At 41.5% G+C, this 26,819-nt stretch overlaps 3 protein-coding genes and 2 pseudogenes across 9 annotated transcripts; 3 read left to right on the top strand and 2 right to left on the bottom strand.

Annotated features, from left to right (window-relative positions):
- Positions 1-2,984: 2,984 nt before the first annotated feature.
- On the top strand, positions 2,985-7,525 carry LOC102716745 (annotated as a pseudogene).
- Positions 7,526-10,104: 2,579 nt separating this feature from the next.
- Positions 10,105-12,031, top strand: LOC102720830 (GDSL esterase/lipase At5g45910-like). 2 transcript variants are annotated; one of them, XM_015843765.2, is made up of 5 exons: positions 10,105-10,475; positions 10,585-10,806; positions 10,889-11,034; positions 11,145-11,424; positions 11,508-11,599. In XM_015843765.2, exons 1-5 carry the CDS (start codon positions 10,211-10,213, stop codon positions 11,516-11,518), a joined length of 924 nt encoding a protein of 307 aa, XP_015699251.1. In that variant the 5' UTR covers positions 10,105-10,210; the 3' UTR covers positions 11,519-11,599. The 2 variants fall into 2 exon arrangements, with proteins under 2 accessions (XP_015699251.1, XP_015699250.1); XM_015843764.2 differs by having other exon boundaries at positions 10,114-10,475; positions 11,524-12,031.
- A 72-nt stretch (positions 12,032-12,103) lies between these two features.
- On the bottom strand, positions 12,104-15,663 carry LOC102716466 (annotated as a pseudogene).
- A 201-nt stretch (positions 15,664-15,864) lies between these two features.
- Positions 15,865-19,501, bottom strand: LOC102716181 (G-type lectin S-receptor-like serine/threonine-protein kinase At2g19130). Of its 3 annotated transcripts, XM_040519968.1 has the most exons (4): positions 19,299-19,501; positions 19,100-19,211; positions 18,409-18,684; positions 15,865-18,316 (listed from the first exon to the last, which is right to left on the bottom strand). In XM_040519968.1, the coding sequence occupies exon 4, from the start codon at positions 17,455-17,457 to the stop codon at positions 16,087-16,089; it is 1,371 nt and encodes a 456-aa protein (XP_040375902.1). In that variant the 5' UTR covers positions 17,458-18,316; positions 18,409-18,684; positions 19,100-19,211; positions 19,299-19,501; the 3' UTR covers positions 15,865-16,086. The 3 variants fall into 3 exon arrangements, with proteins under 3 accessions (XP_040375902.1, XP_040375901.1, XP_040375903.1); XM_040519967.1 differs by having other exon boundaries at positions 19,100-19,501; XM_040519969.1 differs by having other exon boundaries at positions 18,409-18,507; positions 19,100-19,501.
- Positions 19,502-19,951: 450 nt separating this feature from the next.
- Positions 19,952-26,614, top strand: LOC102715905. 4 transcript variants are annotated; one of them, XM_015832594.2, is made up of 5 exons: positions 19,952-20,141; positions 20,375-21,245; positions 21,721-21,760; positions 21,865-23,547; positions 25,029-25,697. In XM_015832594.2, coding segments are annotated over exons 3-5 (2,088 nt in total). In that variant the 5' UTR covers positions 19,952-20,141; positions 20,375-21,245; positions 21,721-21,759; the 3' UTR covers positions 25,433-25,697. The 4 variants fall into 4 exon arrangements, 3 of the variants coding, with proteins under 3 accessions (XP_015688080.1, XP_015688079.1, XP_040385295.1); XR_001549416.2 differs by lacking the exon at positions 19,952-20,141 and adding an exon at positions 26,508-26,614 and having other exon boundaries at positions 20,183-21,245; positions 25,029-25,498; XM_040529361.1 differs by lacking the exon at positions 19,952-20,141 and having other exon boundaries at positions 20,183-20,480; positions 21,080-21,245.
- The last annotated feature ends 205 nt before the right edge of the window (positions 26,615-26,819 follow it).

The following is a 26,819-nucleotide window of genomic DNA, read 5'->3' as shown; positions in this document are numbered from 1 at the left end:
AAAAATTATTTCCTGTTTTGGTACGTGCTTCTCCCTCGAAGTCTTTTTTATACACACACAATCTTATTTTGATTGTTCGTATCAAAATCTTATTTTGATTCTTCGTATCAAAATCTTGTAGCTCTCAAAAAAATTTCATTTTTGAGATTTTAAGTATTTTTTTGAGATTTTTAAAAATTGAGAATATAATTTTTTAACTCTCTCACATGCATTAGTTATACTGTAGCAAAGTATGCAATCATAATGTTATTGTGCTTATATCGTTATGTTACTGTACTTATATCCCAACGTTACTGTATTATACAACACACATGTTACTGCACGTATATCACGATGTTAGTGCACTTATATCACAACGCTACTATAATTATGTAGTAACCATACATATATTTTATAGCAACATAGTGTTATTATTACATAGAAGGCACATCGTTTCTGCACTTATAGATATTTGTTAAGATTTCAAACATTAAACAACTTTTTCTCTCACCTTATATATTATTTTTTAAAAACGTTTGTACCACATTGTTAGAAAAAAGTGCTTTAAAAAAGTAGATCCCTCATGGGTATATTTTGACGTTGTTACTGTAAATTAGTTGTCGTGTTATTGTATTTTTGCCTTTGTGTTACTGCAGAATTTATGTGAGACGAGAGATGGGCTTAGATAGATATGAGGGAAAATCCATAAGAAGGTTGGCCCATGGGGAACTCTTTGACCAACATTTAATTGAGATGAAGATGATTTTTGGACCTTGGAAAGAGAGGTGGGAGGTGGAATGGGCCTTGGGAGGCCTTGGAAGTGAGCAGGGTGTAAAATAGCTTATACTAAGAGATGCACATATTAGTCTTACTCTATTAAGACTATACTATATAGGATAACTATTTTATACCCCTTCTTCTCAGGGCCCAAAACCCATTTCTCATCCAACAAAAGTTAATTATTCCACCAAAGATTCGCCAAAGGGTGTTTCCCGTGGGTTAATCCTCTTTTGGGCTTTCCCAATGTCCACCTAAGCCCATCCATCATCTCATACAGTGTAGTAATAATACGGTCATCACACAATAACAATACAACTAATATGCAGTAACAACATCGAAACATAGTCATAATGTATCTACTTTTCTAAAACATTTTTTTCTAACGATGCGGTACAAACATTTTTTTTAAAAAAAATACTACCTCCGCCATAATAACTTCATTTTTTGATTTCTGTGTCCAATATATGGTTATTCGTCACGCATAAAGTATTATTCATGTTTTACTATCTAGTAATAATAAAAATATTAATCGTAAAAAATTCAAATAAGATGGAGAGTCAAAACATTATATCTAAAAACTAAAAAATGAACTTAATATGGGACGGAGGTAGTAATATATGAAGTGAGAGATAAAGTTTAAAGTTTGAAATTTTAAGAATGATCTCTTGATTCATAGGAACTGTGCATTAACAACACAACTTATATGCAATAACAACGTCAAAACATAGTCATAATAGATCTATTTTTAAAACATTTTTTTAACAGTGGAGTACAAACCTTTTTAAAAAATCATTTGTTTAAAGTTTAAAATCTTAAAAATTACCCCACGGTTCATAGGAACTATGCAATAACAATATGATTATTGTGCAGTAAAAACATAACTTATATATAGTAATAATGTCGAAACATAACTATGATGGATATACTTTTTAAAATACTTTGTTCTAATAATGGGGTACAAAAGTTTTTTAAAAATAATGTATGAGTTGAGAGATAATTAAAGTTGTTCCAAGTTTGAAATCTTAAAAATATCTGTAGAAATTGTATAAGTATACACTGATGGTATGGCAAATAGCTGCATATTAACCTTGCAACTTCTACATAATAACACTTTCGCGTCCTCGCAATTCTATTGAAGCATGGTTCCATATGCATGCTACATCTACACTACCATGCAAATCGAAAACACATACTAAATTAAAAATATAGTTGTTTACATGTAATAACACAGTATACTAACATTATTATTAACATTATTATGAATTGCAGTAACACGCTATATAGATACACAATATGTGCATGGTTACTATATAATTGCAGTAACATCATGATAGAAATGAGTAATACCGGAATTATGACCATGAAAATAGCTCGTTGCTAATAGTATATTTTTCTTGCACCATATGTTGCCGCAAAACTTACAAGTTATTACAATTTTACAGTAGTATCACAATGAAAATGTACTAATACGCAGAGTGACAACACTACTAGTATATGTGGAGACTAAAAGATTGTACTCTTAATCTTTAAAGAGCAATATCTCTCGTGTCCTATATTATTTTTAAAAAAACTGTTTTCACCATAATGCTTTAAAAAGTGATTTAAAAACCTAGCTTCATCATAACTATATTTTAATGTTGTTAGTGTGTTATTGTATTTTAGCTTTCATGTTACTGTAGCATTTCAGACCAGAAAAAATGACAAAATATTGGTTGTGGGGGAAAGTCAAAGGATGTGTTTGACTGACAGAGCAGCGTTTTGATCAGGGCAGGAGAGGTGTTTTGGGCCATTGGAAGAGGGTGGGAGGTGGGTTTAGGCCTTGAGAGGGGAGAGGATATAGAATAGTTATTCGTATAGGGTGTATAATAGTTTTGCTATGTTTGTATGAACTAGTTCAGTTTCTCCAATTTTGAAAAGCGACCAAATCGAAGAGGCTAGTAATTTGGTAAGCTATATGTATTCCAATTTGAGATATATTTATGTTCGCTAATATGGTGATCAATATTTGTTTGGTATTTAGGCAGTAATATATGGAGACAAAATTGTTACTTATTTATCAAGACAAACTACTGAAGAAGCTTGTGGTTAGGATGTGCTAACGGCTCCTATAAATAGAACGCTTTCTTAGACACATTTGGCAGTGCACAGCCAGCCTCGCTAGCTAATTAATCAAGGTGATCGATCGTCTGATCGAGATGGGCTCCAGCTCCAGCTTGCTGCCGGCCATGGCGGCGGTGGCGCTCCACTTCCTGCTACTCTCGCCGGCGGCGGTGGAGCCCCGTGCTGTCTCCACGGCTCCCCACCGGCGGTACGACGCCATCTTCAGCTTCGGCGACTCCTTCGCTGACACCGGCAACAACCCCGTCGCCTTCGACTGGTACGACATCCCCGACCCCGTCACGCGGCCGCCCTACGGCATCACCTTCTTCGACGGCCTCCCCACCGGCCGCAACTGCGACGGCCGCCTCATCATTGACTTCATCGGTGAGTCGTCCTCGTCGTTGTCGAGACAGCCGGCCGGCAATGGATAATGGCCATCCAACCGTCTACGAAGATTAATCCTGACCGTCTGCAAAGATATTATGGCTGACGGCTGTAGCAATTTTGATGAGGCCGAGGTGACAGAGGATTGAGAATTTATATTATTTTAATAGAAAATCGTAAAAGTAGTAAAATCGTGAATATATGTGTCTGTCGAACGGGTTAGTTCGACAGACGTCCTATCAAATGGCCAACGCGTGTCTGAAAAGGAGATCAGACTAGATCGCCGACGCTGTCCCCTGATCGACAGGGCCATGTCGAACTGCCAAGCCCCGGTTGGCTCAGAGTCGAACGGGTGGTGGACCCTGTCAAACTCCCTCCGTTTTCGAAAACTATTATTTTCTTCAATAATAAAACAAGTCACAACAAAATAAACAATATTTACATAATTTTTTAAGATAAATGGTCAAACGTTACATCTAAAATAAGTTGTGTTAATATTTAATATTTATGATTGGATAGAGTATCTAACATATTCAATGTTACCTCCATTTAAGGCAATATGTTGGTATTCTGTGGAGATTTATATAGATACTATTAAATCTGAATATATACATATATTGGTTTTACGGATGAATCTAGAAAAAAAAACTAAAACATCATCCAACCTGAAACGTTTTGTAGGGAGTACTAACTTAACTAAACTGATACATCCTATTATATATATGAGTTGTCCGTATATTTCGTAAATATTAACAGAAAAGATTATATGGATTACGGTCGACTAAACTTACACAGATCATGCATGCTCTCATGTATAAATTCATGGTGAATTTTGTAGCTCAAAACCTGAGCCTGCCGCTGGTGCCGCCGTACCTATCGCACAATGGGAGCTTCCGGCAGGGCGCGAACTTCGCCGTCGGCGGCGCCACCACCCTCGAACCCAGCTTCTTCCACGCCGACGATCCCCCGGGCACCAGCCAGCTCTTCCCTCTCAACACCAGCCTAAGCGTGCAGCTGAGCTGGTTCGATTCACTCAAGCCTTCACTCTGCAGCACACCCCAAGGTCACTAATGAATCTCCCCCGGTTAATTAATCTACTGGCTAAATTGAGCTGAAATTTGACGAAAGTTTAGAGCGAGTTAAGCCAACTTAAAAAGTTGAAATTTGTTGAAAGTTTAGAGCGAGTTAAGCCAACTTAAAGTGGGGAAGTCTCTCATCTATAGATGGCCAACTGGGTGGGCTGGGCCGGCACGGTCGAGTCCGTGCCGAAATCCGTCGGGCCAGCACGGCCCGATCAACATGCCGAGACCACGAGCAGCACCGGCGGCCTGGGCACGCCCAATACCACTCGGGCCATGCCGAGCCGGCCCGAAGACATGATGGCCCATCATGCTTCTTCAAAAAAAAGTCTATATTTCACCCCCTCACTTCTTTGGGTTGTTAAAATAAGTCCGTTCATTCTTCTTTGGGCTGTGTTATATATGACTCGAATAAGTCTATTTTACCTATTTTTTCTAGGCCTAATATAAATAAATTAAGTCTATTTAACGTTCCTAATATTCTTTATTGAACCAGACCGGTCCACCGTGCCGAGGGTGCGGCCCAGGCATGACCCAACTGTCGGGCCAGGCCGTCGGGCCTCGGCCTTATGGCCAACTATACTCTCACCTGCTCGACTAGCTCTTGAGGTGTATAAAGGTTTTTTTCAGGTTAAGGCGTTAAGCTGACAGCTCTCAATTAATTTTAGGCCAACAAGAGCCAGTCAAAAACCACTTGCTCACACAATTATAGCGATGCAGATCAGTCAAAAACCAAACCATTTGCTCACATAATTATAGCCATGCAGAATGGGACTCACACAATTATAGCGATGCAGAATGCAAGGATTTCTTCGGCAGATCGCTCTTCTTCGTCGGCGAATTCGGCGTCAACGACTACCACTTCTCCTTCGGGAAGAAGAGCATGCAAGAGATCAGATCGTTCGTCCCCGACATCATCCAGGCCATCTCCATGGCCGTCGAGGCAAGAACTCGACCGACCGATCCTACCAAACATCCAGCTTAATTATTTCACACAAAGTTAATCAAGCTCTTCTCATACTAAAATCAATCAAACAGCTCATTAATTATGTATTGCAGTAGCTATAACTAATCAAACGAGCTACGCAATTATGAAAGCAGAAGCTGATTGGCGACGGGGCAACCACGGTGGTGGTTCCGGGCATGATCCCGTCGGGGTGCTCGCCGCCGATCCTCGTCGTTTTCGCCGACGCCGACGCGGCGGAGTACGACGCGGCCACCGGCTGCCTCAGGGAGCCCAACGAGATCGCGACGCTGCACAACTCGTTGCTGCTGGACGCCGTCGAGGAGCTCCGGGACAAGTACCCGGACGTCGCCATCGTGCACACCGAGCTGTTCGATCACGTATCGGAGATGGTCCGGTCTCCTGTCAAGTTCGGTCAGTACTCGCTATCCACTGAGCGGCATGCGCTGCAAGTGGTGGTGTAAGTGGAGTGGTCCGTGAACTCGTTTATAGGCTAATTAAGTGCTAGTTTACAAGTGGGTTGGCGGGCTAGTCCACTTACACCCTTAGCTGCACGCCCTCTATTTAATAAAATTTCATAATACTTCATCCGTTTTAAAATAGGTTTATTTTTTAGTTTCCGGATATAATGGTTGACTCTTCAATTTATTTATTTTTTTACGATTAATTAATATGTCTATTGTTATTAAATGCTAAAACATGAATATTTTACACAAGTATTTTTTAAGTTATTTTTGTCAATTTTTCAAATAAGACGGATGATTGGATACAGAAATTAAAAAAATAAAATCTTTTTTTTTTGGGTACGGAGGCAGTAGATGCAAACTACTCCATCTATCTGTTTCAAAACAATATCATTTGTAATCTACCTTCTTTGCCATAAAATAAACTTATATCTTTTTCTCAAACCTATGCTCAGCACGTTAATCAATCAGTTTTATTTCTTTAATATCTTACATATCAAACCATCATATTATTTTTTATGATTGAAAGGTACTATGGTTATTTTTCATATATGTTATTTTATACTCCCGAGCCCAAAGCTGAGATGAGGTGTAGTATAAAGTAACACCACTAGTTCTACGTCGATGTCTACAACCCAGTGTAGTACAAATTTGTATCATAAATACGTTGAGTAGTAGTACATCTTTTTTTTCAGAAATGGGGTCATCTTTTTTTTTGCAAAAAAATCAAACAATATATTTATAAACAAAAAATCTTTTGCGAATAGAACTTTTATGCACATGTTCATAGTGATCTAAATGTCAAAGCTGGTTCTAAAAAAAAATGCCAAAGCTGAAAAATAAAAACAATAAAAAAATCTCAAAATCATTTCGAATTTAAGGTTAAGAATTTAAATTTTGGCTTATAAGGATAAGTATGAGCAAAGAATGTAGTACGGCCTTGGGGGGAGGGCTAGATTATTCATTAGTTTTACTTACACATTTTCCAAACCACTAAAAGTTGTATTATTTACTATATTTTTCAAAATACTTCATCGGTGCCATTAGTAGAGTGCAACCACAGAAGGTAATAGCTATAAAAAATAAATATACTACCTCCGTTTCATAATGTAAAATTTTCTAGCATATCCTAAATTCATATAGATATCAATGAATCTAGACACACACGCATATATATATATATATATATATATATATATATATATATATATATATATATATATATATATATATATAAACAATATACATTGGTTAATAGATGAATCTAAGTATAGCTAAAACGTCTTACATGATGAAACAGAGGGAGTAATATTTTATAACACAGTCAGGGCGGAGCTACATGGTGCCTGGGAGGTTCTCAGGCACCCGGTTCAAAAAAACCACCATATATGCACCATCTTAATTTAAATTTAGGTATTCGTTCCAGTATAGATTCAGTTCAAATGAGTGTGACACTATTTATATTTTGTTCAACTCTGCCCCTGAACACAGCCTACGTGCCATTGGCAGAGTGCAATCACAGAAGGCAAAAATAAATCTGGTCGGTGGTTGCAGGGTTTCGAAAGGATATTCTCAGCGTTTGCTGCGGAGGTCCCGGGAGGTACAACTACAACACCCAAGTGTTCTGTGGCGACGAAGGAGCGACCACCTGCAAGGATCCATCCAAGAGCTTGTACTGGGACGGGGTGCACTTGACCGAGGCAGCTTACCACTACATCGCTGATGATTGGCTGCGCGCCATAACCTAGTCTGCAAGAGCCACACCTCCTAATTAAGAGTTTTTTTTAATATGTATCGTATCTTTCAGTGTAAAAATATTGGTATCATGAGGTAATTTATATCTTAAGGTATCAAAATTTTACATTAAAATTTTAAGTACCTCAAGGTACTTTATAAATATGGTGAAAAAAACTCCTAATTAATTAGTAACAGCCTAAATCGGTTTAATTTCCTTGATGAAGGAATTTTCATCCATGCAGGACATGACTGTTGAACATATACATGGGCATTTGAATAAAACTGTTGTTGTTTGTGAATATATATATATATATATATATACAATGCTGAATTGTGATTTTATTTTCCGTTCGGGCGAAAATAGTTGTGAAATATAGCCGATGATCTAGAAATATGCAATATCATTTGGACTCAATGATGTATATATAATCCAATGGATCGGTACAAACGAGTGCAAAATACATAAAAGCTTGTGGTTTGGATCGGTTCATTTTGAACACGACTCGGATCGATTTAAATTTGTAGTATTAATAAATCGGGCTAAGGTGGTCATTCAGCTCATGTGAAAAATAAAATTAGGCATTCGTATATTTAAAACTAGTACGGTGGCCCGCGCATTTGCGCGGCTAGATTTAATTTTATTTTAAGTTTTACTCTTATTTTTGTTCTAAATTATATTTACACGTGGACTCTTTTTTATTTTTATTTTTTCAATTCCAAAATTGTATTTCTAATCGATTTCTTTTTAACCAAAATCTTAGATGTTTCTAAGTTGTATTCATAGATGGACTTATCCCTCAATATTAATTATTTTAAAATTTTTAATCCAAAATTTAGATTTTTGTTCTAAACTGTATTTACACATGAACTTTTGATTATTTTTCTTTATTTTTAATTTCGAAATTGTATTTCTAATCGAATTCTTTTTAACTATAATTTTAGATATTTCTAAATTATATTCATAGGTGGACTCTTCCATTAATATCAATTATTTTAAAATTTTAGTCCAACATTTGGATTGGCTTTTTTTCTAAACTATATTTCTACATAAACTCTTATATTATTTTTCTTTATTTTTAATTCCAAATTTGCATTTCTATATTATTTACACATTGACTCTTTTTATTATTCTTTTTATTTTTAATTCTAAAATTATTTCTAATCATCACCAGCGAAATCAATCAAAGTCTTTCTCTCCGCCGTAAAACGTCTTGGACCCTCGGTGATTAGTAGAGCGGATCAGCCGAATTGTTGTTTTTTTCTTGCCCGATTCTAAAAGGCCACGTTCTTTTCTTTTTTTCCCTATCCGATTAAAAACATTATCTTTACAGTAACATATATTTCCTTTCCTTGTCTGATTAAAAAACATTATCTTTTATGTTTTTTCTCTTACTTTCCTTTGATTAATCTCAGAATTTCTAGGCCACGAGAACTTATTTAGGTGACAGCGAGCACAATTTATATATTGTTTTTATATGTAATTTATTTTATGAATAAGTTGACGGGAGCTGGAAAAAAACGAAACTAATGAAAAGGATATGAGCAAACACAATTTATATCTAAAGCAGTTAAATACTAAAGAAATATTATTTTACTAAATATTATTTTGTATTAATTTATTTTCTGAATAAGTTGGCAGGCGCTGGAAAAAAGAACAAAAAAACGGCTTGGAAACCGGCGCTGGAAAAGGAAATCAAAATCAGACTTCCATAGGATCGCATGACTCTCCAAGGGCGCCAATCCATTGGGCCACGGATAAGCTTCTGAATAGTTGAACACGACAGAAGTACATAGGGACGACGGCACTATTGGAAAATAGATTTTGTCCGATTGATGATTCCTTTTCTTATTTTTGTTCAATTAATGTTAGAATTTTTAGTCCGTGAGAGATAACATGGAGCCAACTTTTTCTATTACTTTATATATATATAATAGATGCCTAATTAGTGTATTTTTTATAGTTTATGTTTAACGTTTGATCTTTCGTCTTATTTAAAAATATTATTATTGTTGTTATTAGATGATAAAACATAAATATTACTTTTTATATATGATTTTTTTTATTTTTCTAAAAAAAATTTAAATAAAACAAATAGTCAAACGTTAAACATAAAAATCCTCCCATACAGTTTCAGGCTTGTTTGGGGAGCTTCTCGTAGAATCTACAGAAGTTAAAAGTTCTCTTAAACAGTACCTAGCTCATGAGAAACTGGAGTTATAGAATCTAGAAAATAAACTAGAAGCTAGAAGCTAGAAAATACAATTTTTTAAATTATGAGAAGTGGCTTCGCATAATCTTAAGCTCTCCAGATAGACCCTTTATTGATCGGAGATAGCAGTAGACTAAGAGCACTGAGGCCTTGTTTAGTTCCCAAAAATTTTTCCAAAAACATCACGTTGAATCTTTAAACACTTAAATGGAACATTAAATATAGATAACAAAAAACTAATTACCTAGTTATGTGAGAAATCGGGAGATGAATCTTTTGAGCCTAATTAGTTCTTGATTAGTCATAAGTGCTACGCTATGAAATTCGTTTTTTCATTCGTGTCAAAAACTCCTTTAGACATCTAACCAAACATTCGATGTGACGTCTTCTAAACAAAATTTTGACATATACACAGCGCGTGAGGCTAGAATTCGGTTGGCTAGCCCAGCAGATGCCCATTTACTAGTTCATGCTGTACTACCAACCGGTTGCGATCGAGCAGAACAAGACACGATGATGATGTTCTGGCCGTACGCCATCTCGCTTCTCCTCTCGTCGCCGTCGCTGGAGGCCGCCGCCGGCGGCGGCGCCCTCTCTTCCCGGCGCTACGACTCCATCTTCAGCTTCGGCGACTCGCTGGCTGACACCGGCAACAACCCCGTCGTCTTCGGCTGGTACTCCATCTTCGACCCCGTCACCCGTCCTCCCTACGGCTCCACCTTCTTCGGCCGCCCCACCGGCCGCAACTGCGACGGCCGCCTCATCCTCGACTTCGTCGGTGCGTGCGAGCGCGTTCCGATCATCTATTCTTCTCGCCGTCGCCGACGACGCGCCAACCTCGAGTTTGTGGTCACTTCAGTTCTTGGGTTGCTCTGCTTGCTTTGCAGCTGAACGCCTGGGCGTGCCGTTCTTGCCGCCTTTCCTGGCGCACAACGGGAGCTTCCGCCGGGGCGCCAACTTCGCCGTCGGCGGCGCCACCGCCCTCAACTCAGGCTTCTTCCACGCCGGCGATCCTCCGGATGCCAGCCCGCTCCCTCTCAACACCAGCCTAGGCGTGCAGGTGGGCTGGTTCGAGTCGCTCAAACCTTCGCTCTGCAACACAACACTCGGTACACAAAGCTAAAAATTATCAACTGTAAATTTGCGTAGAATTGGCGAAGCTTAAAAGTAGCACATAACTTTGCTCTGCAGAGTGTAGGGATTTCTTCAGGAGATCACTCTTCTTCGTGGGTGAATTCGGGTACAACGACTACTTCTTCTCCCTCAGGAAGAAAAGCATCCAAGAAATCAGATTGCTCGTCCCAGATATCATCAAAACCATCTCCATAGCCATCGAGGTACTAGTTATCTGCATCAATCAATCATGGGACAATCTGCAGTACTCCCAACCTTGTTATCTGTCATTGAAATGACCAGTAACCTGTGCCAATCTGTGACAATCTTACAGATGCTGATCAAGCACGGGGCGAAGGATTTGGTGGTTCCAGGCATGATACCGTCAGGGTGCGCGCCACCGGTTCTCGCCATATTTGCTGGACAAGCTGGCCCAGATGAGTACGAGCCAGCCACCGGCTGCCTGAAGGCGCAGAACGAGCTAGCAGTGCACCACAACTCGCTGCTGCAGGAATCCCTCCAGGGTCTCAGGGACAGGCACCCGGATGCCAGCATCGTCTACGCCGATTTCTTCAGCCCCGTCATGGCGATGGTCCGGTCGCCTGGCAAGTTTGGTCAGTAACTAAGTACCATGCTTGCTGCATCAGATGCTTCAGATTTCTGTATGCGTCTTGTAGGATCTTTGAACGAATTATAGGAGGAAACTGATGCAGGGTTTGAAGATGATGTTCTTACGATTTGCTGCGGAGGGCCTGGGAGCGCTTTCTGCGGCGATCAGGGCGCGGTCACCTGCGAGGATCCATCTGCTCGTCTCTTCTGGGATGGGGTTCACCTGACGGAGGCGGGTTACCGCTACGTCGCGGAGGATTGGCTGAGCATCATCATGGACTCACCTGGGAACAAAATAATTTGAGTGTTTCCATAGTCCAAGAGAAGATAAAAGATCACCACATCTTTTTGATGTTAAATTGTGGTACCTCTCGAGATGTTGAAAAAACTACGGTGTCCACTGTCCTACACTGTATTTAGATATTCCCTTCATACGATCTGGAATTCCTCATGGATCTTTGATTCCTCAAACATGATGGGATTTCGGTTGGAATGTGAGAAAATATATCATGTCGATGTTTTCTTAACAAATGTAAAAAAAAACCTAAAATAATTTTGGATCTCATCCAAACTCCACGAAACCACGACTATCCGGGATTGATGACCTATTTAGACCTCTTACTTCAAGTTCATCAAATATTTACATGACCTTAAAGCAAACCGCTATTAACAATTTACTAAAATTTACATAGAGGAAAAGCAGTAGCACAGAATATTAGGCCTTGCATACATGGTACAATATGTGACATCGGATGCCTACTGACTACAGTTCCACACATGAACAATCTTGTCGCATGAACAATCTTATCGCTAAAATCTGCAACAAACACCAGCTCCATGTGTGTGTTACAGTCTCGCAAATGTGAAAAGGACAGACATCATATAGTTGCATTGTTTCAAACATGAAGCCAGTAAGAAGATGCTTCAGAAGCTATCCAGATCTGTAGAGTGACCCTCCATGCCCACAAAGTTCTGAAATGACCTCGGAATAGGAGGGACTAAAACATCCATGGCACCCTCTAGCATGAGAACAATTTGCCCCATCGTTGGCCTTCCATTCTAAGCATCCTGAATGCACCAGCATGCAATCCTACAGGCTCTTTCCAGCTGCTCCGCATCAGCGTTCCCCTCCAACCTGCTATCCAACAGGCACATGGAATCACCTTCATTCACCTTATATACAGCATAGATGGGAAAATAGTATGCTTCCCTTTCTTGATCTTCTCCGAGTTTCTTCGCCCTGATATGATTTCAAGAAGCATCATGCCGTAGCTGTAAACATCCACACCTTCTGTGTAATGGGTAGTCCTGAGATCCACTCTGGCGCAAGATATCCTATGGTCCCTCTCATTGTTGTCAGTGCCCTGCTGAAATCTCGATTGAGAAGCTTTGCCATACCAAAGTCTGCAATCTTGGGACAGAAATCAGTGTCAAGAAGAACGTTATCTGGTTTCATGTCGCAGTGTACAATGCAATCCTTGCATTCCTCGTGTAGATAAGCCAAACCTCTAGCAGTTCCCAGCGCTATGTGGTATCTTAGCTTCCAGCATAACTTTTCTGAGCTGTCTGAGAACAGGTGGGAACTTAGAGAACCGTTTGGCACAAACTCATACACCAGCAGCCTTTTTCCTTCTTCAGCACAAAACCCAAGTAGACGAACAAGATTTATGTGCTGAATCATCCCAATGGTCTGCACTTCTGTCCGGAATTGCTTCTCTACTTGCACAACACATTTTAGCTTCTTCACAGCCATGACAGAGCAATCTGGCCATTCACCCCTAAAAACACTGCCAAAACCACCTTCTCCAAGTTTCTCAGAGAAATCTTTTGTTGCGGTTTTAACTTGCGCATATGAGAAGACCATGAGGCCACTACTGGCACATATTGATCTGGCTGTGAATAACTTTCTATGGAATCTCCACAAGAGACCCAAACCAACAACAATGACCGACGACAAACCTGCTAGTAGCAGTATGAGAATACTAACATGCTTACTAGTCTTGAGACTTGTTTCTTGTTGTTTTCCAACACGTAAGTGCATATGTTTTCCAGCAGAACCAAAGGGCAGCACCTTGGTATTCCATAGCTCCCCGTACCACAGTAGGCATGTTACATTGTATGTGAAGGCAGTACATGAGCAATTACTCGAGCAAGCAGCTTCACACGTTTGGTGCTTCTGACGGTTAAGGATTGAGGGCTGTCAGGAAAGCTATCGATGCTATCTATCTGAAAGAAAATCATTTCGGCACAATTTATGGGCACTATTCTTGAACAACCCAAAAAGGTGCCTGTTACTGTGTTCTCTTGTCTGTCAAAACCAATAGGGCATGTACAACATCCTGGGCAAACGGAGAGTCCATAAGGGCCACAATATCCTATGTCTTGATGAAACCATAGAGGAGAATAGGACTCATATTCACATTCCCCTAGCCTGTAAAGATTGATAGACAATCCATCAAAATACAAGTAAGTTTCAGAATTATTGAACACTACAAAGTCAGTGCCATCTTCATGAAATTCCATCCAGCTGGGAAAAGTACCAGCAAATGTCCAACGATTATGGATATATCAGACCATAAACCCTCGACTTTTTCTTGGGTCTAACTCTAGAGTAGAATAAGTGTAACGTGAGATAAGGGTGATGTTCTTGCCAGTAATTTTGTTGAATCCAAGACCTCCTCCAGGAAGTAGTGTATCAGTTGGATAATCAAAACTCTGCCAGAAGACCATTGAATCATTTGCTTTGTCTCTTACGACAAGATTTCCTGAACCAAGTAGAACTAGAACAACAGAAATAGAGGTTTTCTTGACATAATGGGTTGACCAAAGAAGAGAATCATTGTTGAGTAGTTGCAGGGTGCCACTTTCTGACAAAGTAAACGATGCAGAGTGAGGATCCATGATTGAGTTATCAGGCTCCCAAACTTGGAACATAGAACACCTTGAGTTATTAGTGAACCAGATGCCAAACGAATTAGATGACCAACTAAAACCTAGCCTGAAAGAACCATCTTTTGAGACTAAAGATTGGTTTCCATGCAGAGATTGGCCTTGCAGGAGGGTATCCGTTGTATTATTTGCATATGCTAACTGGCAGATGAGATGCACAAAGACAGTGGATGATAGAAGTATTACCGTGAAGGAGGACAATGGCAAAGGTTTGCACTTTCTTTCCTTCACCATTTGAAACGATTTTTTGGCTAAAACTAATGGGGCATGGGCGCATGGGATATGTTTTCTCTCTTCCTTATTAACCAGGGTGCTCTGACTCGTCCAACCAAACAGAACACGTCAAGAACTTTGTTCAAAAAAATGGAGAAGCTTTGATTTTACAAGTCAACAATGGCTATGATCGAGTGATGAATCATGAATGAATTATATTACACTTTGGATGGGCCCTCCATAGCATTACCATCCAATGGGAAAAAGAACCTATATGTTGATTCATCAGACGATGCTGACAACCCTTTGTCGATTATGACATCCGGTCAAGAAAAATGCAGGAACAATACTCGTCCCATTCTCCTTTTTTATTTATTTATTTCAGACTCTGACCCATTCTCATGCTCATGTAACAAATCTCTCCTTACACTGAAGGTACTATCTATCTAAGATCAAATGAAATAGCTGATAGCTACTGCTTCGAAAAAAAAAAAAACAATTGATAGCAAAGTGTATTGCCACAACCCAGAAGGCTACTTTTACTTTTTCAGGTTTTTGACCGGTTTTGGAATGCCTAAAACCGCTGATGGACAGCTTCCTGTCAATTTTACTTCTGATCTCCTTGATCAGCCCTGTACATGCCCTCCTTTCTCTTAATGAAAAAACAATTGATAGCAAAGTGTATTGCCACAACCCTCAGGAGTGCCTCACCGTGCACAAAATCAGATCACAGTAGGCAAAGGAAACCGATATTCCAATCGTCGCTAGGTTGAAGGGACGTGCGTTACCTTGATTAAGACTAGGGGATGACCGGGGAAATAGTCCGGCCGGTCGCCGGAGACGCATGCCACGCCGTCGAGCCATTTCATCGAACACCTCGGCTTCGTCCGTCCAGCCAACCCAGCCGACGCGGGCACGGAACCTCGGCACATACGGCCACAGGCCAGGGACGCTGGCGCCGGTAGCAACAGCGGAGAGGGCACGGCGAGATGGCGAGTAAACTGCGACCGCGCATCGGGCCACCGCCGCACCCCGCCGCGGCGGCGGCGACAGACGAGGACGCTCGCGGTCAGGAGACCCATTACAACACGTTGGGAAGGGATGGTTGGCCCGTATTGGGCCGGGCCCTATATTATTGGGCCGTGATATGGCTGTGCCGGGACACAGATCAAGGACACATAAGAAACATTTCATTTTGTTGCAGATAAAGAGAAATATTTAACTTGATGAACTCTGATAACCATAGGAATTGCATATGTTGTTTAACAGTGCAATGCAAGAAGGGACCAAGGCCCATAAGTCCACATATATAAGCAAATAATAAACGGGCAAGTCGCCCAGGGATACATGAGCTGAAACTTGAAGGCCTGAAGGACGCATAATACAACTTGCATTTTCTGCAGATAAAGAAAAATATTACAAAAATGCATGAACTTGAAGTATCTTAGAATCAGATCCTGTAGAGCACAAATTCCAATCTATACTTGAGAGACTTCAGATATTAGCTAAAGTTCTGCAGAGTGAGTAGAATCATACTCCAACCCCACAAAGTTCTGAAGTGACCTCGGAATAGGAGGGACTAAAACATCAATAGCATCTTCTAGCATGAGAACAATTTGCCCCATCGTTGGCCTCTGATCCTCAGCATCTTGAATGCACCAGCATGCAATCCTGCAAGCTCTCTCCAGCTGCTCGTCATCAGCATTCCCTTCCAACCTGCTATCCAGCAGGCACATGACATTACCTTCATTCACCTTACATGCAGCATAGCAAGGAAAGTATGTGTGTTTCCCTTCATTGATTTTCTCCGAGTTCCTTCGCCCTGATATGATTTCAAGAAGCACCATTCCGTAGCTGTAAACATCTGCCTTATGTGTGATTGGCAAACCTGAGATCCACTCCGGTGCAAGATATCCGATGGTCCCTCGCATTGTTGTTAGTACTCTGCTGAAATCTCGACCAATGAGCTTTGCCATACCGAAATCTGCAATCTTAGGACATAACTCTGCGTCAAGAAGTATGTTATCCGGTTTGATGTCGCAGTGTACAATGCAATCCTTGCATTCCTCGTGCAGATAAGCTAAACCTCTTGCTATTCCAAGTGCTATTTGGTAACGCAGTTCCCAGCTCAACTTTGTGGAACTCCCAGAAAAGAGATGGGAGTTTAAGGAGCCATTTGTAAAGTACTCATAAACCAGCAATCTATTGCTTTCATCAGCACAGAATCCAAGCAGACGAACAAGATTGGTGTGCTTAATCATCCCAACAGTCTGTACCTCTGCCCGAAACTGCTTCTCTCCTTGTCTGAGGTCTTTTAACTTCTTGACAGCCACGGTCATGGAACCTAAATTTGTCCCCTTGAAAACAGAGCCAAAGCTACCTTCTCCAAGTTTTTCAGAGAAATTTTTTGTTGAGTTCTTTGTTTGTGCAAATGAAAAAACCATGAGGCTTCCATTTTCAAACATCGGCTTTGCTGCGAGTAATTTTATTCGGAATCTCCACAAAAAGATCAGAATAATAGCAATGATGGCTAACATACCCATCACTGATAGAACAACTACCTTCTTTTGGTTTGGAAATTGAGGAGCAGCTCTAGAGCCTGAATTCTGTTGTTGATTGGTAGCAATACGCATGTACAACCGATTACCATCTGAACCTGAGTCAAGTATTACTGTGTTCCGCAACTCTACAAACCAAAGTAGGCATGTTGTATTGTAAGCAAAGGCAGTGCATGTACAGTCCCTTGTGCAAGAGGCTTCACACTCTTTCATGCTTCTAGCATCTGAAGGCCAAGAGTTTTGAGGGTATTTATACACACCATCTATTGTATAAAATGCAGTTTCTGGATGAGTTGAGACACCCCTTTCACAATTCATAGGTACCACCCTTGAACAACCAGCAGCAATTCACTTCCCTGTGTATTGTGAAACAAAACCTACAGGGCATATGCAAGAGCCTGACCTAGTGCAGAGGCCGTAAGGTCCACAGTATGAATCAAAGTCGCATAAACTTTCTGGCGCAGACCATAGAACAGAACTGCATACGTCTTGCTTAACAAATTCAATAAATCCAGAGCTATTTAAACGCATGTATGCATGTGTTCCATTTAATGTTAGCGCATAATCTCCATCTTCATGAATTTCCATCCAGCTAGGAAAAGTACCCGCAACACCAAACCAATGGGGTTACGCTGGATAATAAACCCTTGCCTTCTAGTTGCATCCAGTGCCAGAGTATAGACTAGATCATTTGGGTTATACCAAATACTAGAATAAGTAGTAATGGAGACATTAATGCCGGTGATTGAATTGAACCCCAGGCGCCCTCCAGGGAGCAGTGTACCAGTTGGGTTATCAAAACTCTGCCAGAGCACTACGGAACTATTTACTTGGTCTCTAATGACAAGATTTCCGTTGTCAAGAAGCACTGTAACAGCAGATACGGAAGTGGTCCTCGTGTAATTTGAGATCGGAAGAGTGTGATAGCCATCATTTATTTGCAATACGCCATTCTCTGAGAGGTTAATTGATGAGGAATCACAACTGCAATACAAATCCAGTTGCCAAACTGGCAAATAATCATAACTACAAGATGAGGAGTTAGTGAACCACATAGCAATAGCACAGCCCGAAAAATCAGATGATAGGGCTGAGCAGTTGAAACCCAACTTGAAGGCACCATTTTCTGACAGTAAAGTCTGGTTAGCATTCAAAGATTGTCCTGGAAGGAGTGTGCCTGTTGCAAATGTGAATTTGTAGTGGCGATGCATGAACATGAAGTTGATGAGAAATGGAAATACTATGACAGATGAAGGCGAGAACAAATACCTCCACTTGATCGATATCTCCATTTCAGGAGATATTTCTTGCTCACTGGCGTGAGTGGTAGATCATCCCTCCTATTCCCAACCGAACAGATATATGGACCTATTCCCAACCGAACAGACATATGGGAATTAAGGAAGAGGTGGCTTCCCAGTCGCCAGTCATCAGTGCACTAGTGCCACCATATACTAGCTTTTCAGGTCAAACATGGTAGGCAGTGGACTTTGAATTGTATAACAAAATTGGACAGCTGGTTGCATTCGTCGTTGGTCGTTGCAACTGTTGAGATAAAAAATGATATATTCATTGCAACAGTATGAGAACACTCAGAAAAACCTGTCGAGAGTCAACATCAGTTCCCATCTACAGTTATCTATTGGAACTGTTCAGGATTGGCAGATGATTTCATCAGCTGATCAGCTGGTGGTGGATGCTAGGTTATGTTAAAGAAAAATCCTATTTTGACAAACAAAAAAAAAACAAATAGCAGCTCAGTCCAGCACGTTTGACCTGGGAGATTTCCTTGATCTCACTCGAGCATCTTTCATTACAGCATATATATTTCCCTCCGCGCGTATAGGGCACTACAGTAGCTTAGAAATTTGACTCTAGGTTCATATCCATTCAACTATTCGAGGCGCATGCATGATGCATGCATCAGCTCACGGATGAACAAATGAGGAACCAGCATTACCTGTAGATTTCTTGACGCAGACCGAGGCAGTGCGCGAAGTGGAACTTCACCATAGAAGTCACCCTCACTCTAAGGCATCTCGCTAACCACCTTCCACTCGTTGTTAGCAATACTTGCATGAGACATAAACAGATTCAGAAACCATAGTAGATATTTCTCTCAGTCTCACTCTATGCCTGGAGTAAACAAAGCCACTTACCTGTTACTGTTCTCCCTTGAGCCCCATGGCAAACAAAGGAAGAAATCAGAATTCAGAACAACACCCCCGGCAGTCCGGCCACTTCCTGTCCAACTCATGCGGATGCCGTCTTCACCGAGACATTTCATCAAACACCTCCCGGCCGTGCACCCTGCGATTCCTGACCCTATGACCTCCACCTGAGCAGCAAAATGGCCGTGGCCTCCCCGGCACCAACCGACCACTTCGAACGTCGTCGATGCACGCATGCCGATACGGGATCGCGCTCGGCGCGCTCCCCATCCGCCGCCGGCTCTGCGTCTCTGCGAGAGGCTGACGCTGCAAGGAGCCAAGGAGGCTGGCAGGCAGACCCGAATAGTATATGCGATCTCGCCGGCGACGAGGGGTGTAACACGGCGGACGGCTCCGCGGCTGGAGAAGCAGCCCCCTCCCGCCATGACCTCGCCGGAGACGGAGAGGAGGAAGACGATGTGGGCCGGAAGCCCATTGGTTAGTTGGGCCGGAAGCCCATTCCCGAAGGCCCAGTTCAACGGGAAGAAGAAGAAGAAGAAAAGAAAAGAAAAACTCGCGTGATTCCTCCCGATTATATATATCACTGTCTCTCGCGAGGCGATGCCGTCCATCTCGTGGCATCTCGCGTCGCCCGTCCACGCTTCTCCTCTCCTCTCCTTGGATCCCTCCAGCACACACGCTCTTCTCCTCGCGGCGGCGGCTACCGAAAAGCAAAGCTCCCAGACCAGGAGAGAGACGATAAAATCGGGGGGAGAAAGACGAGCAGGAGAGAAACCACTCGAGCGAGATCCTCCTCTCCCCCTGCCGCCGCTCGCTCCCCAGCTTGCTCAGGTCAGTGGCGCCTCGCCTCGCCTCCTGCTCCTCCCCGCGGCCTACCCTAACTACGCGGGCAACAACTCGGGAGCAACTCCCGGCTCTCGCGAATTTTCATTTTCATTTTTTTTGTTTCGCGAGCGGGATTGCATTTCTCGCGTAACAAATTGATGCAGATTTGCTGTAATTTTCTCGCGAGCTAAATCGTTGTTTTGTTATGAATTGCGTGCGCGCCATTTCCGTGGCTTTAGCGTTGGGCTCAGATGTGGATTTCGAGCGTATGTCGGGAGGTGAAGGCGAATTGATGTGGAATAAGAATCAGAGTTTCCGACTTCAGAATCGATGGCAGCAGAATGGGTGGATTTTTTTTTAGTTCACTCAACTGAAGGAGCTGTAGCTCCTCCCACTTTAAGATTAATAAAGATCAAGAAGAAGATTGGGATCAGTTGTGTGGATGCTCACACACTGTGATCTACTGCTTCTAGCAGCTGAATTGCTTTATTTGATCTTTTTAACTCCTCAGTTTCTAATTACAATGCATCGAGCTCCAAAATGGTTAGGTTTCGCCATAAGTAAAGTTCCATTGGCAGGTCTTCAACTTATTAGCCATACCCAAATTTGAATTTTAGAATTAATTTAGAGTTTTTTTATCATTCTATGTTCCAGCATTAATTTTTGGAACACCAAGAGTAGGAGAATAAAAAGGCATACGCTAAAATTATTTTTAGTTGCTTCATTTATTTCTTTTTGCCGGGAAAGCCCAGACCGGGCCTACCAATTTCATTAAGATGGGAAGGCTTCATTTATTTCTCTCAGCTTATAAGCCATAGCTCAACCAATGAGATGTGTAAGCAGTAATAAATTGAGGCAAATTTGTTATGATTTTCTCGCGAATTAAATCGTTGTTTTGTTATGAATTGTGCGCCACTTCTGTGGCTTTACTGTGTTGGGCTCAGATGTGGATTTCGAGCGTATTATGTCGGAAGGTGAAGGCAAATTGATGTGGAATGAAAATGGGGAAGAATCAGAGCTTTTTTGCCCATTGCTCCGTCATCGAAGGAGCGATAATTTCGCTAGAGCCGCATCACATTCCCAACTTCAGAATCGATGGCAGCAGAATAGGTGGGGGGGGTGTTTCTTGAGTTCACTCAACTCGAGCTGCAGCTCGTCCCACTTTAGGATTAATAAAGTTCAGGAAGAAGATTAGGATCAGTTGTGTTTATGCTCACACACTGTGATCTACTGCTTCTAGCAGCTGAACTGCTTTGTTTGGTCTTTTAACTCCTCAGTTTCTAATTACAATGCATCGAGCTCCTAGATGCTTAGGTTTCACCATAGGTAAAGTTCCATTGGCAGGTCTTCAACTTATTGGCCATACCCAAATTTGAATTTTAGAATTAATTTAGATGTTTTTTTGGTCATTTCTATATTCCAGCCTTAATTTTTGGAACACCAAGCGTAGGAGAATAAAAAGGCATACGCTACAATTATTTTTAGTTGCTTCGTTTATTTCTCTCAGCTTATAAGCCATAGCTCAACAAATGAGATGTGCAAACAGTATGTTTTCTGTAAATTCATGGCTCTGTTCGTTTTGCAGATAGTTAGTAATAAGAAGTCAGCTTCTACTTCACCATAAAGTATGCTACTCTCTCCCTTCACCATTTGTAGCTAAGACCATTCGTACAATGAATGCATGTGAGCTGAATATCTGGCTTGTGCTTGTTTTTGTCCACTGTTTCAGTGCGGGAGAGAGATGTCTGCTGGGAGTACTGTGACAAGATGGACGGGAACAAGGTCAGGTGCAGGTTCTGCTATAAGATCCTAAATGGTGGTATAAGCAGACTCAAGTTTCATCTATCTCAAATTTCGAGCAAAGGCGTCAACCCTTGCACCAAGGTGAAGCCGGATGTCATAGAAAAGGTGAAGGCTGTCATAGCAGCGAAGGAAGAGCACAGAGAGTCACAGATTCTCAAGAGGCAACGCGACACTGAATTGTCGGTGCGTGACGTGCGTCCAAGAAGAATACGTGACCTTCCCTCTCAGCCTCCATCTCCAGAGCGAGCTACTTCTCCTGCTATTACTTCAGCCTCTGACCACACCCAGTTCCTTGCATTGGAAGTATCTGCTCCAGCACAGAAACTATCAGCTGCTGCAAACAAGGCATGCTCAGCACCAGCATCAGAAGCCGAACGATGCATAGCTGAATTCTTTTTTGAGAATAAGTTGGACTACAGTATTGCAGACTCTGTTTCATACCGGCATATGCTGGAGGCACTTGGTGGACAGGGATTCCGAGGGCCATCAGCTGAGGTTTTGAAGACAAAGTGGTTGCACAAGCTCAAGTCAGAGATTTCGCAGAAAACCACAGAGATTGAAAAGGATTGGGCGACAACAGGCTGCACGATATTAGCTGATTCTTGGACTGATAATAAATCAAAAGCTCTCATCAATTTTTCTGTGTCATCGCCATTAGGGACATTCTTCCTCAAAACAGTAGATGCTTCTCCACACATCAAAAGTCACCAGCTGTATGAGCTTTTTGATGATGTGATTCGGGAGGTTGGTCCAGATCATGTGGTGCAGATAATCACTGATCGAAATATAAACTATGGCAGTGTGGACAAGTTGATTATGCAGAACTACAACACCATATTTTGGTCTCCCTGTGCCTCCTCTTGTGTAAACTCAATGTTGGATGACTTCTCCAAGATTGATTGGGTGAACCGGTGCATCTGTCAAGCCCAAACCATAACACGATTTATCTACAACAACAAGTGGGTTCTTGATCTTACGAGGAAGTGCATAGCTGGGCAGGAGCTTGTTTATTCAGGAATTACAAAGAGTGTATCAGATTTTCTCACGCTGCAATCATTGTTGAGGCACAGACCAAAGCTGAAGCAAATGTTTCATAGCTCTGACTATGCATCTTCTTCATATGCAAATAGGTCTTTAAGTATTTCATGTGTTGAGACCCTTGATGACGATGAGTTTTGGAGAGCAGTCGAGGAGATAGCTGCTGTTTCTGAACCTCTATTGAGGGTTATGAGGGATGTCTCAGGAGGCAAGGCTGCTATTGGTTATATATATGAGTCTATGACAAAGGTGATGGATTCTATTAGAACATACTACATAATGGATGAAGGAAAATGCAAGTCATTTCTGGACATCGTGGAGCAAAAGTGGCAGGTAGAATTGCATTCACCTCTTCATTCAGCGGCTGCTTTTCTGAACCCAAGCATCCAGTATAATCCAGAAGTCAAATTTTTCACTAGTATCAAGGAGGAGTTCTACATTGTTCTGGATAAGGTGCTTACAGTCCCTGACCAAAGGCAAGGTATCACAGTGGAATTGCATGCTTTTCGAAAGGCGCAAGGGATGTTTGGCTCTAACATTGCTAAAGAGGCCCGTAACAACACCTCCCCAGGTACTATTTGTCGTAGCTGCATTATTCGAATATATTCTTAAAATGCAAAGTGTCTATGTTTTAACTGGTTCCTTTGCTTAATAGGTTAGATTAAATATAAGATAAACATAATAACTGAAATCTATAAATTAATTACTCAGGTAATAGGTTGCAATGTTTAAGTGGTTCCTATGCTTAGCATTAAAAATCTGCAAGCTGGAATTTTTTTCTCAAAGCGCAGCAGAATTGCGCCTCATTTCATTAAGAAGAAAGACATTTTTACACCAAAAAAGGGACAGGGCCAAACAATCTGCCTCCTTCACAAGAAAACCCAAAAAAACATCTCTCTCCAAAAGAAAAAAGGATCGACCCATTGCCAGACCCACTTAGGGTTCTAAAGGCAGGGAGTTGCAAAGCAACTTATGCAGCGCATGAGTGCCCGCTAGACACCATAAATCACTCTAATTTGCCACGGCTTGCAACACCAACACAATGGATGTTTAACCAAACAAGTGCTTCAGCCTCAGCGCTCTTCCAGCTGTGCAAAGAAGAACTGCTGGTCTGTAAAGCAGCAGGTTTCTTCAGGGAGCCGCAAGGAATAGGCTAATCACTCTGTGATTTATTTCTGTTTCTCCCCTAGTCTCTGTTGCACCTACGCAACAGCCCAACATCTTTGTATACTTGTACATCCTTTCCTACCTTAATGAAAATCGGGGGACCTGCTTGGGCCTTCCCCCAACAAAAAAAGATTTGCGGTGTTTCCAAACCTCCCTGGCTATCAAAGTCATCAAGGAGTTCAGTTCCTTCTTCATCTCTTTGGGGGAACCTTCGACAGCTCTACACCACTGCAAGCTGGAACTATCTTTTGTATTTTTAAATCATTATATGTTCCATGGTCAAATAGAAAGTGTTTTGAAATAAAGTTTTTCTGGTTCTGTTCATTGTTTGAAACTTTCAATGGTCAAATACCAAATGCTGAGTAGACCTGCATTTTGAGGCAGATGGGCACTAGCTTTACATCAGACTATTGGCATTTCTTTGCAGCAGGCCTGCAGCCCATGGTCCAATCTCCTGATTTGGGAGAAAAGTAACTAAATCTAAACCAGACAAGCCAATGGATTATCACACATATATTAGTCAGGATATTTTTTTTCAAAAAACAGAATCCAAATTTTATGGTATAATAGTACATGATTGTTCAGAGTTTTTACTAACCTAAGTTTGTATAAGGTGACATCAAGTTTGTAGATGCTAATAATAAAACATTAGTGATTTTATAGTCTTTGAGGGGATACCAGGAGCTACCGTGCCATAGTTTATAGTATAAATGTAGTACCTCCCAGTAACTTAGTTAACAAAAAAAAATGCACAAAAAGAATTTAGTACCTCTCAGTAGTCAGTACTGCTCGAGAACTGTAAATATCTCGTAAAACATTGTCAATGTACTGCATGGGCATGATAAGCAGTGTGTTCTAACTAGCAATGACCCTTTTGATAATCAGGAATGTGGTGGGAGCAATATGGTGATTCAGCGCCGTCGTTACAACATGCTGCCGTCAGAATAGTCAGCCAGGTTTGCAGCACCCTGACCTTCCAAAGAGACTGGAGCATAATCCTTCGGAACCATTCAGAGAAGCGCAACAAGCTGGACAAGGAGGCTCTGGCTGACCAAGCCTATGTGCACTACAATTTCACCCTCCACGCCGACTCCAAGACGAAGAAAGGGGACGGGGATCCCATCGCGCTGGATGCCATCGACATGACCTCGCCATGGGTGGAGGATTCTGACAACCCAAACCTCGCCCAGTGGCTCGAAAGGTTCCCGTCTGCCCTGGATGGTGACTTGAACACCAGGCAGTTTGGTGGCTCGATCTTTGGCACCAATGACACTCTGTTCGGCTTATGATAGCTTTCAGTCGATCAGTTCCTCGTCCTCCGGCAATGTGGTGCTTCTGATGTACAAGTTTTCAATGTATGTATCATTTCGTCTCCATATATCTTTGCTAGAGTAGATTCTAGATTTAGGATCTGATATGAGAAAATCATAACCCGAGTATATGGACTATGGAAATTGGAGATTATTTCCGGCAAAAAGAAATTGGAGATCATGAAACTGAAGGTTTTGGTAGACATTTAGGCACATTTAGGCCCTGTTTAGTTCCTAAAAAATTTTCCCAAAAATATCACATCGAATCTTTGGACACATAAATAGAACATTAAACATAGATGGAACAAAAACCAATCCCACAGTTATGGGAGAAATCGTGAGACGAATCTTTTGAGCCTAATTAGATCATGATTAGCCATAAGTGCTAAAGTAACCAACATATGCTAATGACGGATTAATTAGGCTCAAAAGATTCGTCTCGCAGTTTCTTGTCGGAATCTGTAATTTGTTTTTTCATTTGTGTTCGAAAACTCCTTCCGACATCTGATCAAAAGTCTGACGTAACATTTGTTCCAAAAAATTTTGGAATCTAAACGCACCCTTATTTACCTGAGTGGAGTATATAGCTTCATAGGTACTTCCGTTCACAAGCATTCCCAGTAGCACCCCTGTCTTTTCGCTTCTGTTTATGTTTATAAATTTTTAACCTTAAAATTAGAATTAATTTTGGGGTTATTTTCATCGTAGTTTATTTTCAAGTTTTGACTTTTAGCTCGCTAATATATATATATAAGTTTTATACATAAATTATTTTTAGTTTGCAGATATGCCATGCACCCCTAGATGTTTTACATGTCATGGAGCTTTTGAAGAATGGGATAAAATTTGTGACCTATTATACCATTCTTGAATTATCCAGACCCCTCACAGGATTACCACTTGAATAGGATAAGGTTAAACACCCACAAAGAAATATAGCTGTCAGGTCTTTGTCAAGATACACTATCCACTCAACAGTATCTGGAAAACAATAAATTCCATGAAGGAAAAAAATAAAGCAATAATTCAGTCTTGATCTTATCCTGACTCACAGGAGAGGAGGAAGCTAACCCCATCGCAATCCATCTTTTTGATTGCCCGGTATAAACCAAGCCGGGACGATGATGTCTGAATTGAGTCTAATCAGCGGTTGCATTGCAAGATGGAAGGGAAGAGCCGGCGGCCGGAGATAACCGTGGTGCCAGCGGCGGGCGGCGGTGGCGCCGTCGATGCGGTGAAGGCCGGGAGCAGGGAGCCCGTCAGCCCGGGCTCGCCATCTCCGGCGGGTGGTGCGGCGACGGCGAGGACGTGCCGCAGCAAGGAGAGCCCGGGCCGCTCTGCCGCATCCGCCGTCTCACTGCCCGTG

The sequence above is a fragment of the Oryza brachyantha genome, chromosome 1, assembly GCF_000231095.2.
Source record: "Oryza brachyantha chromosome 1, ObraRS2, whole genome shotgun sequence".
Lineage (NCBI taxonomy): Eukaryota > Viridiplantae > Streptophyta > Magnoliopsida > Poales > Poaceae > Oryza > Oryza brachyantha.
This window is presented reverse-complemented; position numbering and strand designations above follow the sequence as displayed.